This window comes from Bidens hawaiensis, unplaced genomic scaffold (assembly GCF_021521415.1).
Source record: "Bidens hawaiensis isolate Kalapana, Puna unplaced genomic scaffold, B.hawaiensis_p1.1 tig00000369_1, whole genome shotgun sequence".
Lineage (NCBI taxonomy): Eukaryota > Viridiplantae > Streptophyta > Magnoliopsida > Asterales > Asteraceae > Bidens > Bidens hawaiensis.
In genome coordinates this window covers 2,807,303-2,824,542 of record NW_027491028.1, presented here as the reverse complement: position 1 = coordinate 2,824,542, position 17,240 = coordinate 2,807,303, and the positions used below count along the sequence as shown (strand labels likewise).

At 36.2% G+C, this 17,240-nt stretch overlaps 2 protein-coding genes across 2 annotated transcripts; both read left to right on the top strand.

Moving 5' to 3' along the window:
* Window positions 1–2,001: 2,001 nt before the first annotated feature.
* Window positions 2,002–5,743, top strand: LOC143623728 (plant UBX domain-containing protein 10-like). Its single transcript, XM_077094569.1, has 4 exons — window positions 2,002–2,772; window positions 3,949–4,119; window positions 4,206–4,409; window positions 5,359–5,743. The coding sequence occupies exons 1-4, from the start codon at window positions 2,011–2,013 to the stop codon at window positions 5,587–5,589; spliced, it is 1,368 nt and encodes a 455-aa protein (XP_076950684.1). The 5' UTR covers window positions 2,002–2,010; the 3' UTR covers window positions 5,590–5,743.
* A 9,855-nt stretch (window positions 5,744–15,598) lies between these two features.
* LOC143622832 (putative mitochondrial protein AtMg00820) lies at window positions 15,599–16,308 on the top strand. Its single transcript, XM_077093875.1, has 2 exons — window positions 15,599–15,839; window positions 16,127–16,308. Exons 1-2 carry the CDS (start codon window positions 15,599–15,601, stop codon window positions 16,306–16,308), a joined length of 423 nt encoding a protein of 140 aa, XP_076949990.1.
* Window positions 16,309–17,240: the final 932 nt, after the last annotated feature.

The following is a 17,240-nucleotide window of genomic DNA, read 5'->3' as shown; positions in this document are numbered from 1 at the left end:
AATGTATAAAATGGTTGTAGCAACAATTTTTTTTATTAACATTTAGCACAAACCAAACTACATCTAGATAATGTGTAAGCGAGCAACAAGCTGCCACGCTATCCCCTTTTGAATCGCAAAGCCTATTATACTAAACATCAATCCTTGGTTCCTCGGACTCTGCAAGTCACTGTGGACAACCGTCTGCACCCACTCCAAAAAGCGAACCGCCTCGGGAGCTAGGGATCCAAATGTGTCGAAGGCAAATGGCATGAACACGTGCTGATTCTCCAAACACGCTGCCTCATGCTTAGCAACCATCCGACCTTTGACCTGGTAAGGCGTCCGGGTCGACGTCCGGGCCAGGTTTGAAAACATTGCCTAAAAGCTTCGTTTAGAGCCTCGTGGGTGTAGTCAAAACTGCATCGGTGTTTTATTGTATAGCCGACTATTATTATTAGACCACCTTGTGGCATTAACATGAATGTTGTTACACTAGATTTATGTTGTATTATTCAAATTAAAACACATAATCGCTGGTATTTTAAAACGCGTTGTGACATGAATGAATGTTGTTACACTATATTTATGTTGTATTATTCAAATTAAAACACATAATCGGTGGTAATTTTAAAAATCATCCCTTGACGATCAAATTTATATTTTTTTAATTTTTATCCACTTTTTCACTCAACATCACCTATATCACCCTCCAACCACCACCAACGACCATCACCACCCCCGCCACCACCACAACCACCACCAATCATCACCGCCCCGCCACCCACCATTACCATAACCACCAACGCCGCCTCCACTGACCACCACCACCACCACCAGCATCGCCAACCAACACTTCCCACCATCGCCAACACCCATGCCCTTACTGTCAACCACCACCACCCGCCACACAACATGCCACCACCAACCACCATCACTGACTGCGCCGCCCACCCACCACCATCATCCACCACTATCGTCACCAACACCCACGACCCACCACTACCTCACCCACCATTGCCACCTCCTCTCACAACCAGTTTTATTTTATTCATTTGTCCTTTTCCGCCTTTCAAATAATGTGAAGTAATAATTATTTCATTTTCACATTATAACAAAACATAATAATAATAAAAAATGATGCGTTTCACTTTTTTGTTCATTCTTTTATTTCGTTTATTCCTTTCTCACATCCATTCCCTTGCCCCATGTCTAACATACCATTTTACCCCATACCGCCGCCAGTCACCACCAGCTTTTAAACAATCGAGCTTATAATAAAAAGACAAAATGACAAAAGACGTCCTTTATGTTTGCACGGTTTTTCAAAGGACGTCATTTGACAAACTTAATGACATAAAACATCATTTATGCTTAAAAACCTTATCACGTTACGTCCTTTGACACTAACCCTGTTAATTTTTATGGTTAAATCCGATCATGTACCTTATACATGAGGGTACTTTTGTAATTTTATTATCTATAATATAAGAAAGATAAGTATCAATCTCTCTCTCTACTCCTTTCCCTCTCTACACCACACAACCCACTAGACCACCACACCCTCAACCCATCAAAAAAATCGCATCAAGATCCAATCTTTAACCCACCACTGCAAGACACATGACCAAATTTAACCAGAAAAATTAACAGGGTTAGTGTCAAAGTACGTAACATGATAAGGTTTTTAAGCGTAAATGATATCTTCTGTCATTAAGTTTGCCAAAAAGACGTTCATTAAAAAACTGTGCAAACATAAAGGACATACATCTTTTGCCATTTTGATATTTTGTCTTTTTATACCATAATATCAAAAACTCAAAAAGGGCACTTCCGTCATTTTACTAGCAAAACAAAGCCATTAAATTACCATAACACCCTTATTCACTACTCGCAATGATTCACATTCACATTCACCTGCTCTTTCGATAAGCCTAATAATCTCAAAACACGAACAAGTTCATCCATCTTCTTCTTCTTCATCACACACACCATTCCCAAACCCTAATTTCACCCACTGATCGAACCAAAATGAGTGACGTGGAAGACAAATTATCCTACTTCCAAGCAATCACAGGCGTAGAAGACGTCGATTTGTGCACTGAGATCCTCTCCGCCCATGGCTGGGACCTCGAATTAGCCATCCGAACCTTCACTTCATCATCAAACCCAATCAATAATAATACTCCGGCCACCACCGTTACCGAAACAAGTAACGATGCAATCGAGAGAGTTGGCCGATCGGAAACAGTCAACAACGTTGAGCCAGGTTTAATATGGAAGATCATTACTCTTCCGATTACGATCATTTCAGGTAGCCTAGGGTTAGTTTCCAGTGCAATCGGCCTAGGTTTTTGGATAGCCGGTGGTGTCTTATCCTATTCGCTAGGTGTCTTAGGGTTTGGTGGTCCGGGACGTACTGGCGAATCCTCGTCGGCTGCTGCGTCCGAAGCGGTGAAGTTTATATCGATGTTTGAGAGGGAGTATGGGGATAGGCATCCGAATTTTGTTCCCGAGAGTTTTATGGACGCGTTGCAGCGGTCGAGGCGCGAGTTTAAGCTGATGTTTGTGTACTTGCACTCGCCGGATCATCCGGATACACCGTTGTTCTGTGGAGAGAGTTTGTGTTCGGAGGTTTTGTCGGGTTTTATTAATGAGAATTTTGTTGCTTGGGGTGGGAGTATCAGGACTACTGAAGGGTTTAAGATGAGTAATAGTTTGAAAGCTTCTAGGTTTCCTTTCTGTGCGGTGGTTATGGCAGCTACTAATCAGAGGATTGCTTTGCTACAGCAGGTTTGCAGTCAAACTTTGTGATTTCAGTATATTTGAAGGTTTAAGGTTAAGCTACATTGTTACCATGCTAATTATATGCCTATGCTAAAATCAAGCACAAAATACAACTAATTAAGTTTCAAGGCGCATTTGGATCAGATAGTGGATTTAACCTATTCATGGTATTACTAAAATGTATGGTTGTCAATTTGGTTATATGCTTCTCAGGTAAGTTTGAAATATGCATGGTAAAGTTGACAAATGGTATCTGTATATTGCAACTTAGCGAATGGACTAATTACTTATTAGTTGATTATGAATGAAAAGTACCCTGTTTATCGAACAAACATGAGGATTGAGGGTTAGATGTCACAGTATTAAGCTTGGGACCTTGAGTTTTTTAATAAAATTTATTGTATACATGTCTTGGCCCTTGGGCATATTATATATGCTCCGAGTCAGAAGGGAGGTTTACTCATGCAGTATGCTGTGGTTGAGCTTATGTTAATTGTTGAACTATTAATCTTTCTTAGACTGGTTGTTGATGGACTAATGGAGTATAACATATCTTGTTTAAGTGTGCAACACTGTAGTTTAGGCTTTTCAGACTCATAGTGACAATTATTGCATTTTAAGGAGCTCACGCCTAATTATTGATGTACTTTATAGCCAGAAACCAAATACGTGTGTGTTTTTATCCACCAATTATCTAAGATGTTGTACTTTGTATATCTTAAGAACTTCAAGAATTGGTATGCTCATTTCCTCATAGAGAGGTGATAGAATGAACTTTGCTATGTGTATCAATGTGACTATGTATTGTATTTCTTCAAGTTTAAATTGTGATTATTTACAAATCAACTTAGTACAGCTTAACACTATATGATAGGTTAGTTAAACCTTTTAAGTACAACCTCTTACTAATCATTAGGAAACCATAACTTTTACTTGAAAAGTGTAATCACTTTGAAGTGTGTATCCAATATATATTAGGAATCCCCTTCATAATAAATGCTTATACAGTTCTTTGAAGGTCTGTCATTAAATAACCGCATGTCAAGTTGAGGAACAGTGGCTGCCCTCAACTATAGCCCAAATATTTGGTGTCTTGGATTTATTTTTCGTATCCATCATAAAAGTCTATCTTATCTTTTTGTTTGTTTTATAGATATATCATTGATCTATACTTTATCGTAGGTTGAGGAGCCCAAATCGCCTGAAGAAATGCTAACGTTATTACAGAGAGTTCTAGAAGAAAGCTCCACAGTCCTTGTTGCTGCAAGACTTGAAGCCGAAGAACGATTAAACAACATCCGTTTGAGAGAAGAACAAGATGCTGCATATCAAGCTGCACTTGAAGCTGATCAAGTATATTTTAATCCAATCATTTAATTAATGCAGTCATTTGTATTATGTTTTTAACATTATTATTACTTTTAACAATGACACATCAGGCTCGGGAACGAGAGAGGAAGGAAGAAGAAGAAAGATTAGCAAGAGAAGCTGCTGAAGCTGAGAGGAAGCAGAAAGAAGAAGAAGAGGCCCGTGTTAAAGCAGCCCGTGAAGCTGCTGAGAGAGAAGCTGCATTAGCTAAATTACGTGAGGAGAAAGGTTTGTCTTTGGGCCCAGAACCTGATAAAGGGCCTGATGTTACACAGGTATTCCATTTTCCCTCGTCTATTTTTCTTGTTTTTAAAAGTGGGTTATTTTCAAAAGGCTTAATGACAAATGTTTGATATCTTAAGATTTGTGAACTCCAAGGCAGAATTCTATAAGGGGTGCTCGGGTTGGTGGGTTCAACCTGACATGAACCCGAAAGTATGACAAGAACCCGAACAGATAAAGACAACAAAAGTCGTGTCAGACATATGAAACTAAACACAACATTAACACTCGCGAGTTGATATGAAATCAATTCGTTTAACTCGAATATGCCTATTTTTTTCGCCTATTAATATATAACAGGTTCAACCCCGAATCTGAGAATCGGACCAGAATCGAACACGAAACAAACCCGAAAATCGTGTCAGATGTATGAATCTGGACGCGACATAAATGCTCGCGAGTTGACATGAATTCAACCCATTTAACCCGAATATTTATACTTTTATTTTTTACTTTTATTTATTCACATATTTATACTTTAAAATTATCATTTTACAACAAAAAATCAAGTGTTTATAAAACAAATACGTTTTAGTTGTAACATCTTATGCCAATTTTCTTTTGAACTTTTGGCATAAAGTACCCAACCAATTTAATTTATTACATAAAACCCATTTCATAAATGAGTTAAACTGGTCAACCCACGAACCAAACGGGCTGACATGAATGTGACCCGTTTAGCTAAATGGGTTCGCGGGTTTGACTTGAAAATGACCCGAACCTTTCTATCCCAAACCCAAAGCCAAAGCCAAACCCATAAAATCGTTTTAGGTTTATGTCGTGTAGTGACTAACCCATTATTGAAAACAAAAAAATGACCCGTTTGTCTTCAAGCGTGTAAAAATTAACTCATTTTTTAAAAAGGTTTTTTATTTTACATGATTAAGATTTTATAGAATGACTTGATGTATATAAGGTAACTTTGTTATGGGATGAACTCAGGTATTGGTGAGATTACCAAATGGGGATCGCAAGGGTCGGAGGTTTAATTGCACTGCTACAATACAGTCTCTATATGACTTTGTTGATTCTTCAAGTTCCTTAGAAATTGGAAATTACACTCTTGCCACCAACTTCCCTCGTGTTTTATACGGTCCCGACAAACTATCTTTAACTCTTAAAGAGACCGGGCTACACCCTCAGGTCAGTCTTTTTGTTGAATTGAATTCATGAAACGTTGAATAATCCTTTCTACTGCAAGACCATTTCTGTTTCATTCATATGTCTAATTATGATTGACACCAAATTGAAAGTTTGCTGGCATTCTTTTGACAGTTTTATGGTTAGGTGACTTGTTTGGAACCTTTTTATAAACTTTTACATATTATCTGCAGTTTCAATATATCTGCAAGAGCTTCTCTATGTGGGACCATGTGTGTTCCTCCTAATCATTTGGGATAAAAAAATCTCATACGAAACCGGTTTCCTGAAACCCATTTCACCCGTTTACTTGCATTAGTAATGAATAAGTGTCATAATTTTTAGACAAATATTATTAATGGATAATTATAAAATCGAGGTTAAAAATGGGTAAATTAGAATACTGAAATTTTAAGAAAAATAAGTGTAAAATGGTCATGCTTTTAATTGTTGTAATGAAATCAGTAAATTTGATATTTGAACGGATATTAAGGACGTATGTGATATTTTTTATTTGGGTTGGGGTACATATAATAGTTCAGAAGTTTGTAAGGACATATATGAAATTCTCATAAAATTAATATATTATATTTATATAATTCTAACAAATAATAATATGAGTTTTTTTAGAACTTGAAGTTATTAAAATTTTTGAGTTTTGTACTTTTGGAGGTTTTGATATTTTAAGTCAGATTATCGGACTGAGTTTGAGATTGGGTTTTGGATTATGAAATTCTTAACGAGTAGTCTAAGATCATAAACTAAAATTTTAACATGTAACCTTTAACCATATAAGATGATTAGCTAAATCCCAATATAGAAATTTTTCTTCATCAAGGAATTTTTGTTCATGTTTGTTTGTTAATTAAATAAACGATCAAAAATGAACTTTCCAACTAATGGTTCACAAATGATCAACTGAATGTTTGGTTCAGTTACCGTCTAAGTTTGATGGTTGTTTTGTTAGCAAATCACGAAAATCTGGAACATTATGATTTATGAGGAATATCATATATTCTCGTGGTAGGAGATGATGTGGCATATTTGGTTTTAATTCATGATTTAATATCATGTAAATAATGGGAATCTGTCTCAGCATTCTGTATTAATAACGTTTGTTCCAAAGCTCATTGTTTTGTCCCTTAACATTTGATTTCATTATTTCGATGATTTATAACTTATAGCAAAGTTGATGCAGACATGCATCGACTACTTGGTTTCAATATAAAAATATCAACAAAACATAATATATATTGTAAACGCAAACATCTAAAGACACAAGTTCCACATAGGGTCGTCATAATGGGCACCTATGCAGACACGATAAGACTTGTTTAACAAAAAAGTGCGTTATGCAATTTTGTATTTTTTTAAAAATAATTAAATTTAAGATACTAGAGTACACCAATTCTCTTTCTTGGTACATAAAACGTATAACTGTCATGCTTAAACCATCAAAGTCAATTGTTAAACGAGTCATTTTCATGTTTGATACTTGTGTTAATCGTGTCGTCTCAAACCTGCTAAACACATTAAGACACGAAATTATCTTCTTTTGTTATCCGTTAAGTAACATCGAATCCTCCGCAGTTTTATCATGCATGCAAGTTTAAATAACCTTGTTAAGAAAAAAACCAATATAACCCGGTTAAAAAGGTTTTCATAATACGGAATATGTGAGGAAGTCCGATTAAAAATTTAGTATGACTTGGCTGCTACCTGAAGCCATAACTTAAAACAATCCGGTTTTTAAAATGAACGGGACACATACTTCATATACAACTCGTTAATGTTGATAGAACCAAGCACTATTACTTAGTGGTGTGAACTTCTGATGTGACATAGAAACACGACGGAACTAATACGAAATTCAGGGTTTGGGTTTAGTCCAAATGGGTTTGTGAATCAGCAAACATGTTTAGCTAAAGCAGTTGTGTTCTTGTCAACCTAAATGGTTTGCTGGTTAACTTGTTCAAGTCATTTGTTTAAATATTTAGTTTTTTAAAATATGTTTGCTTAAAACTATCTGGGTATTCTTTTTGTAAAAAAATCTGTATATTAAGAAGAAATTTGATTGGTATAAAGATAATTGCTTAAAAAATTAAAATAATAGGCCAATGTTTTCGTGTTAGTCTGCGACAAAATATGATGTGTTTCAGGTTATGTGTAACACAATTTAAAGGTTTATGCTGCGGTCAGTCAGGTCAAGTTTGTGTCATGTTCCATCCATCAACCTGCAAACACGACTTGTTTAATAGCCTTACTATTACTCTCTTAAAATGCTATTGAAAAGATTTTCATTTAATAAAAACTGTTATATGAAATTAAAAAGGTTTAGGAAGTAGGGAGAATCGAAGTCTAAGCTAGCCAAATGTTAAACCAAATGAGTTTAGACAAATATTTAATTCACAAGAAACTAACTGATAGCAATGGGTTAGTAATATGCGGGTCACTTGAACGGGTGGCTCGGTATATCCACGGGTTACGAGTGTGCTATTTGGAGCCCATGATGTTAGGTGAGAAGTTCATGCAAATCAGGGGAAACCCACATCCACCACCTTGCTTTTAACTTATTCAATCATGTCTTTTTTAGTTTATCTTAGGCTATCAGATATGGACACCATTTTACTTCTCACTTTACATTGACACATTAATGTCACATTATACTATAATCCACTCAACTTTTTTTCACAATATCAAAAAAATGGACCACAATATACAAATTCACCACTTTCCTTTATTTTCAAATAAAGTAATAGTTTTTTTTTATTAAAGTTATGAATATAATTAAAATTAGAAAAAGGAACATAATATTTAACAAATTTTAAAACATTATACTACATTTAAAATATTATATAAAAACATAATTAATCCGATGTGTAAGCTAGTTTTTTTATTATTTTAATCATATGTATAGAATGCCCACCACAAGTCCCCTACCTAGTCACCATTTTCACCAAAAACAAACGCAACCTCACCGTCAGTTCACCCACCACAATCACACCATTGTCCGTCACATCCGGTCCTCCCTCCATTGCTTAACACTCACAAAATCAAAACCTCACAACATTCATAGATTAACATGTTCACTCAACTGCGGATTAATCGTTCAAAGTCAGCATCAATTCCGATTAACAGATGTTGAATTCTGATCCTAGTTAACAGAGCATGAATACTACACATCAATTCAATCATTGGGTAACAGTTATATATATGTTGAAAAAATGGATTTTCTTTTTTGAAAAATGGTGAAGTTGGGCGGTGTTTTTATCGGTGAATTTTCCACGACATTTTTGCCGATGGGCGGCCCCAACGACATCGGAGTGGTGTTTGCCGTTGGCACCGCCAGCCACGTCACTCCTTCATCGGCGAAATGGTTTCCACACCGTTTAGTTGTGCTTTCTGTTTATTAGGTAGTATAGTGTATAAACTTTAAACGTGGGGTAGTTCAGAATTATGTATATTCAATGAAGTGTGGTGCGACTTATCTTGATTCTTGGATTCAGATTGCTCAACTTTATTTGGTGGTGTCTCTATATCTCAACCTAGCCGTTGTTTCCTATCGTCCTTAAATATCACAATTTCTACTTCTTACGTGTTCGTTCGTTACCGATTGATTTTATATCACTAACATCTATCACCAACGTTATTATGTTGTTTAGGTATCTAAACCTCCCTGCTTTGATACACATACACCAGGATAATTACTTCGTTTTTACGTCCCAATAAATCGAGATACCATGATCGTTTCCGATGCATAAAAAGAAGTAAGCACTCTTTAAATACTTTAAACAGATGATGACGTTAAGGCTACGTGTTGTCGAATAACGAGTAACTAGTTATCGTGTCACGTCATTACCACGTATTAGACAGTTTACATATATATATATATATATATATATATATATATATATATATATATATATATATATACAGGGTAAAGATCCTAAGAGAACCCTTTGCAAATTGAGAACCATTTTGGACCACTAAAAACACATTTGAAAAAAATATTTAAAAAACATCAAAAAACAAAAAATAACAAAAATCTTTAAAAAGTAAAAAGCCAAAATTCTTATATTTCATTCCGGTTTCATTAAAAAAAATAAAAAAAACGTCGTATTATACACATATGTATAATTTTATTTAATCTTTAGTTACGTAATATACACATATGTACAGTGTCATTTATTTTAAATTATACACATGTGTATAAAAATCATGTAAATGTACATATATGTATATATTATACATATGTGTATATATTTAGCTAAACCGAGGTTTTTTTTTTTTTTTTGTTTTTGTGAAACCGGGATGATAAAATAAGAATTTTGGTTTTTTCTTTTTTGATTTTTATGTTTTTTTTATTTTATGATTTTTTTTTATTTTTGAGTTTTTTATGGTCCAAAATGGTTCTCATAGTTCTCAATTTTAAAAAGGTTCTCTCATGATCCTGATCCTATATAAACATATATATATATATATATATATATATATATATATAGAAAATGGTTAAAATAAAAAAAAATAGTTTTATAAGAATGGTAAGAATGACATAAAATTTAAAGTTTGGAAACTATGTAGCCTAAATCCTAGATCCTATGAAACTATTGGACATTTGAAAACTAACAATCTCAACCACTCGATCCTTAAATCCAATGACTTAGATCTATTCTTACTCTTCCTAGAAAACTATTTCTACACCAAACTTTTTTCCCTTATGTTTTTTTATTTACTATAAACTTCCAAACCATGTAAATTTATTTGTACGAGAACATCGTGATTTTCATGTACGATGACATAGCTAATCACCCGCTTAATCCGAGACCAGGCGAGATCATAAACAGTCCGAATGGAGCTGATCTTTATAAGGGTGTGCCGTAGGTACGAGCTGCTTTCCCTAATAACTTAAAATCATCTAGTTGTATGTGTTCATTGTTTTTAAAAGAAATCAACTCCATTCGGACTGTATTATCATTACTCGAAAGATAGGCAATTAAATATTTATCGTGTTTTATTGTTTTTAACGTAATCGGCTAACCGCTGCATCGCGCGTTCGATTGTGTCTCTAAAACTATTCAATCCATGGTTCATCATTTTACTCTTAGGTTATTGCCTATCTCACTCGTGCTCAGAAGTACTCTGATGCTTTGGCAAATATAGGAGAACCGATCAAAGAAAAGGATCTGGTTATGCATGTGTTAACAGGACTTCATGACGAGAATAATACTTTGAAGTCTACCATATTGGGTCGTCAATCTCCGACCACTTTTTCTGACTTGAATGGCCTTATCTCAGACCATGATTACATGGTTAAGAAACCTGAACCAGTCACTGCTCAGGCTTTTACTGCCACCACCACCACACCGTCACCACCTCCTGCCATCCCAATAGACACGTTAACCGCCCTTCAACAACTTATGTCTCAACTTGGTCTTACGGTCCAACAATCATCCACCTAGCCGCGCGGCCATGTATGTTTCTCGTGGCCGCGGGCGTGGGTATTCAAACAAAAACCATGGTGGACGTGGTAATTATCGTTACTCCAATAATAACAACAATCGTGGCGGCGACTTGGGTCAATTCAGTTGGTCCACAACTCAAAATACAATTCATGGCACTTGCATAGATGTGGCATCGGACGTATACCATCTCACTGCTCCTACCGTGATCCTAACACTCTGAGGTCACAACAACCAACAACCAACTATGCTGACTTCCGCTCACAGGCATCAACTGCACGGCTTCCCGACACTAGTTCCAACAGTCATGTTGCATATGATCTTCACAGTTTTGATAACCCCGCCCCTATTACAGTGCAGATTCTCTTCATGTTGGCAACAGTGAGGGTTTACCTATCTTACATATTGGTTCAACTATATTTCATTCACCTACAAAAACATTTCGATATATGATATTCTTCACGTTCCACAAATTAAACGCAATCTTCTTTCTGTTAAAAAATTTTCTTGATAACAACGCTTTCTTTGAATTTCATGCATCTTTTTTTGATGTGAAGGATATGTTTACACAGAACACCCTCCTCATGGATCCAAGTGACAACATGCTCTACTCCATTCAAGTTTCGGTGCTTCGTTGTCTACCTAAAGTTGCTTTTTACTATCGTTCGTGCTTCTGCTGATACATGGCATAAAAGACTTGGGCATCCACATCCAGATCTTTTGAATTTGAAGTCCATGTTTTTTAATTTTTCACTTCCTGCCAGTAATAAAAGTTTGAGACAATCTCGTAATTCGTGCCACATGGGAAAATCCTCAAAACTGCATTTGTTATCTTCCAGTTTTTAGAGTAATAATGTTTGGATTTAATTTTTTGTGATTGTTGGGGCCAGCACCCGCTAAATCCCCCAATGGTGATTTACTCTGTGTTGATCATTCTACTCGTTATATGTGGTCCTATCCGTTAATACAAAAATCCGATGTTTGCACGCTTTTTTGAGCAGTTTCATGATATGATTGAATGACAATTTAACACTAAATTAAAATCGGTCCAAACTAATTGGGGTGACGAATTTCGATCTTTTTCTCTATTTTACCTCACTTGGCATCGTTCATCGTTTATCTTGTCCTCACACCAATGAGCAGAATGGGTTTGTTGAACGCAGACATAGACATGTGGTTGAAACCAGACTCACCCTTCTCGCTCAGTAGAGTGTCCCTCAACGTTTCTGGCATTTTTCCTTTGACACGACAGTGTTCCTCATCAATCGTATGCCATCTCGTACTGCTTCCAAAGTTTCTCCATTTGAACACATATTCAAACGAACACCGGGCCTCTCCTTTTTACGTGTTTTTGGCTGCCAATGTTATCCTCATATACGACCTCACAACAAACATAAAATGGATTTTCGCTCATTGCCATGTGTCTTCTTTGGTTATAGCTCCTCCCATCATGGTTATCGTTGTATCGATACCACAACTAATCGCCTTTACATTGCTCGACATGTGCGTTTCAATGAATCTCTTTTTCCATTTTCACAACCAAATCCTCTCACACAATCTTCTCCACAACTTGATCCCTATATCTCCTCCTAACCTATACCTCCAAATGTTCCTATTTCTCCTAACACATCACCTGATCCACCACCCACATAGTGACATTCGTCAATTTCGGGTCTCGACTCGTATTCGTTTTGTAAACTTTTATTTTGTAAACCGACCCGCTTTGTAAACCGAAGCTTATGATATAATCAAAATGATGGATTTTATGTTACAATATTGTTTTACATTTGTTGGGTCTTGAAAACATCCTTTTCGGTCTTTAAAACGCGTAAAAATCACTTAAAACGAACCACGGGGGCTAAAATTACCATTTTTGAAACTTTGGGAATTTCTGGTCATCACCCCATCGCGGTACACGATGGGGGACACCCTTTCCATCTTCGCGTGGCGTGATCCTCACACCCGCAGCAACTCGTTGTTGGCTTATTTTTATGCAAACATGTGATTAAACCATCCCTTTTTCATGCAAAACACTTTATACTTGACCATTTCAACTTACCCTATATATACACCACCATTTCCATCCATTATTCCCTGCTACAACTCCAAATTTTCTCTCAATCATCAAAGATTCAAGGTTATTTTCTTAAGTGTTCTTGAGTGTTTGACTTCCAAAAGTCAAACTGAGTTTAATCTTTCTTTCTAATTTGTTCATCTAACCTTACTAATACTTGTTTATGGTGGCACAACATATATATAATATACACCCCTGTTACCTTTGGTAGTTGCTTCTCCGGCTCTGGTCGGTGATGTTTCGGACCTTGTAAATCAAGGCTTCGTGGAGGACTTACGTGGTCCTTGTTATATATTTTCCGCATCTAACAATCTAACTTTATTATTGCATACTAACCATGCTTAACTTCTGCTCATTTTAGTTTATTTACAAGTTCCATGGTTATGAGTTTGAGGGTCTATGCTTCGGTTTAAACGTAAATAGCTCTAAGCTGTAAACCGAACTTTGCTTACTAGTTTTTGTTAAATACTTGTTTAAAACATGTTTAATGTTAGATCTCAGTTTATAAAACCATTTTTATGAGTTCCATGGTTATGGGTTGGTAGATTCTAAACTCGGTCTTAACCCAAAACTAGATCCGAAACCGTAAACCGAACTTTTGTTTAAAGACTTTATTGTTAACTTTTGGGTTGTAAAACATATGTATTTTCATTTGTACATTATTATACAAGTTCTTGGATATTTGGGCATGTGGAAACCATCTATGAGCTTATTGTGAGATGGAAATCGAACCAATCCGATTTTTACTCGCTTAAGACACACAAGTGTGTTTTTAGCTATTAAGACTTGTATATTTCTTTAAAAATAGTTTACAAACTGATTTTAATTATTTTCTTAAGTACATGGAAATGTTGGATCCAACTTGATCTCATAACAAATTTTGGACCGATAAAACCGAACACCCGCTTAACGTACGTTGTTAGTTCTAAAACAATAGATCTACATACTTGGTTAAGTCTTACTTAATTTTTGTGAGTTATCTCATAACATTTAATATTTTGGAAAGTTGACTTTGGGTTTGACCAATTATCAAGACCCGAACCAACAACCCGAACACTCTTTAAAACCCGTTTTAGTATCTTTATTCCCAAGGGACTTGCATTCTTGCATTTTACCCACCTTATTACTTAACATAGGTTGAGTAAATATTAAGGTTAGATACTTTAACCCGGTTTCGAGCAAATTTACATTTTTAAAGGGTTATTATTATAAATTGCAAATAGTTATATTTTAAACCTTAAAACTTTAACTATTTACATTTCTCAACATTTTATTTTACTTAAAGACTTTCAAGACAACCTTTCTAAATCCGAAACTTCTTTCATTTTAGGCTTTGTTCGTTAAACCCGTCATTCCGGCAAATCTCCAAATTATCATCTTTCAAGTTTATTACTTGAACGTGAGTACTTTCATACCTCGATTTCTATCTTTTGTTTCGGGGGTGATATTTCATACTTATTCAAATTTAATGCTTTATACTTGAGTCTTAAACCGCAAACGTTATTGTATACTTTACTTAAATAAATGCTCGATTTGGTGTTCTATGTTTACATGGTTATGTGCTTATGTGTTTATCGCTTTTGGAGAGTTGAATCATACATCCGTGAACTATCTGGTATTCTCTTATAGCACGGTGCCGTTAATGTATTCTTATTAACGACTTCATGAAATCCGAATCTATTTGGTATTCTCTTTTAGATGGTGTCGCTAATGTATTCTTATTAGCGACATCATATTATCCAAATTATTACTATTTATTTGTTGTTTCGTATACAAGATTGTGGCTTTTCTTATTATATACATATATGCTCAAAAACTTATGAATTGCTCACCAACCTTTGTGTTGATAAACTTTATTTTATGAAATGTTACAGGTTTGCATTTAGGTTGATTATGGAGCTTGTGGAGAAAACGTCACAAATACCTTTAGGATATTAGCAAAATGAACAATATATGATTTGCTATGTTTTGTTGTATTTGTCTTATGAATATTCGCTATGTGACATTTTCGATGTTGTGAAATGAAATGAGTTTATTAAATATTGTCGCTTTAAATAGTGTCATGTGTTTATGGGAAATCGTTACACCTCGGAATGTTCTGCCGCCTTTGGTTGGGGTGTGACAGATTGGTATCAGAGCCATGGCAATAAGATAGGTGGTTAGACGTAACGACCTAGTATTGTTATGCTTAGGGTCCTATACGTGTGCTTATACGTGTTTACTCTATTTTAATTGTTCATATCTCATGTTATTTATAAACTTATTTAAAATTCACCAATATCCTAAATGTTCACATATACACACTTTCATAGTATATCCAAGGTATCCTTACCTTAAAACCCAATCAACCGTCCACCACTACCACCGCCCCTATAAACCGTTCACGACCTGCAAATTTCAAACAAAATCCTCCTAAAACTAATCATTATCAACCATCTGCCTATACCACCACCACTAATCCCATTCAACATGAACTCTCCACCTTCACCGTTGCACATAAATATCCTCAATGAAGGGATGCCATGCTGCCGAATACAATGCACTAATGAAAGATGGTACTTGGACTTTAGTTCCATCAGTTAAGAATGCTAATGTTGTTGATTGCAAATGGGTTTATAGAATCAAACGTGATCAACATGGGGCCATTACAAGATACAAGGCTCGTCTCGTTGCTAAAGGTTTCAACAAACAGGCTGGTATTGACTACAATGAAACATTTAGTCCCGTTGTTAAAGCCACAACGCCGCGTGGTTCTTTTCTTTAGCGGTTACTCGCGGATGGTCTCTTTGACAGTTGGATGTTCAGAACGCATTTTTAAATGGTGATTTGCGTGAGACTATTTACTTACAACAATCTCCTGGCTTTACTGATCTAAACATCTAAATCATCTTTGCTTGTTGCACAAATCACTATATGGTCTGAAGCAGCCCCCCCCCCCCCCCCGCGCGCATGGTTTAAACGATTATCTAGGGCTTTACAGAATTTGGGATTTAAGGGATCAAACACTGATTCGTCACTTTTATATACTGTCATGCAGGTACTCTGTTATACATGCTTGTGTATGTGGATGATATTATTTTGACCGCCAACAGTCCAACTGCCATTGATAGAATTGTTCAACATTTGAGTACTACTTTTGCCTTACAAGATATGGGTGCTCTCAGTTATTTCTTGGGGATTGAAGTTAACTCCAAAGGGCCAAATATATTGCTTTCTTAGAAGAAATACATCTTGGAAGTCTTAAACAAAGAAGGTCTTTCCACATCTAAGTCTCTTTCATCTCCGTGCTTAACTTTGGCTAACTTGGCTCTTGGTGACAGCCAGCCGTTTGACAACCCGGTTATATATCGTCAGATTGTTGGCGCCTTACAATATCTCACCCTTACACGACCTGATATAGCTTTTGTAGTCAACAAAGTTTGTCAGTTTATGCATTCCCCTACACAAAATCATTGGTCTACTGTCAAACGTATTCTCAGATATCTTCAGGGTAGTTTAGATCATGGTTTATTTATCCAACGCTCCTCTGGTTCTACATTACATGCTTACACATATGCTCATCATCAACATGATCGACCTTTAACAGCCTACTCAGATGCAAACTGGCTGGTTGTCCCGATCTTGGTTCCAATTGGGGGTTTGGCCATTTATCTTGGTTCCAATCTTGTCTCTTGGTCAGATCGGAAACAATGAACCGTATCTTGATCCTCAGCTGAATCTGAATACAAGGCCTTAGCGACACAGTGGCCGAGTTAACTTGGCTTGAAGCACTCCTCTGTGAACTTAGTGTACCAGTGATGTCCGTTCCAGTCTTATGGTGTGATAATCTTGTGGCCACATATTTTTTAACAAATCCAGTCTTTCGTGCTCACACAAAGCATGTCGAGTTCGATTTCCATATTGTACAAGAAAGAGTTGCTCAAGGGAAGCTGTCAGTTCAATTTATCTCTACGCATGGTTAGATAGCATATATTTTTACAAAGCCATTATCCTCGGAACGATTCATGCTCTTACGGGAGAAGCTGCAACTCGTTTCCCGGGCTTAGCTTGAGGGGTCGTCGGGTCTTCAACTCGTAAATCGAGGCACGCCGGTCTTCAACTCGTAAATCGAGGCACGCACGTACTTCGAGGCAGGTCGTCGGGTCGTCTCG

Coding starts and splice junctions, on each gene's coding strand:
- LOC143623728 (XM_077094569.1), top strand. CDS start 2,011: ATGAGTGACGTGGAAGACAAATTATCCTACTTCCAAGCAATCACAGGC. Junction 4,120..4,205: donor CTGCACTTGAAGCTGATCAA/GTATATTTTAAT, acceptor ATGACACATCAG/GCTCGGGAACGAGAGAGGAA. Junction 4,410..5,358: donor AAGGGCCTGATGTTACACAG/GTATTCCATTTT, acceptor GGATGAACTCAG/GTATTGGTGAGATTACCAAA.
- LOC143622832 (XM_077093875.1), top strand. CDS start 15,599: ATGAAGGGATGCCATGCTGCCGAATACAATGCACTAATGAAAGATGGT. Junction 15,840..16,126: donor TAAAGCCACAACGCCGCGTG/GTTCTTTTCTTT, acceptor ACTGTCATGCAG/GTACTCTGTTATACATGCTT.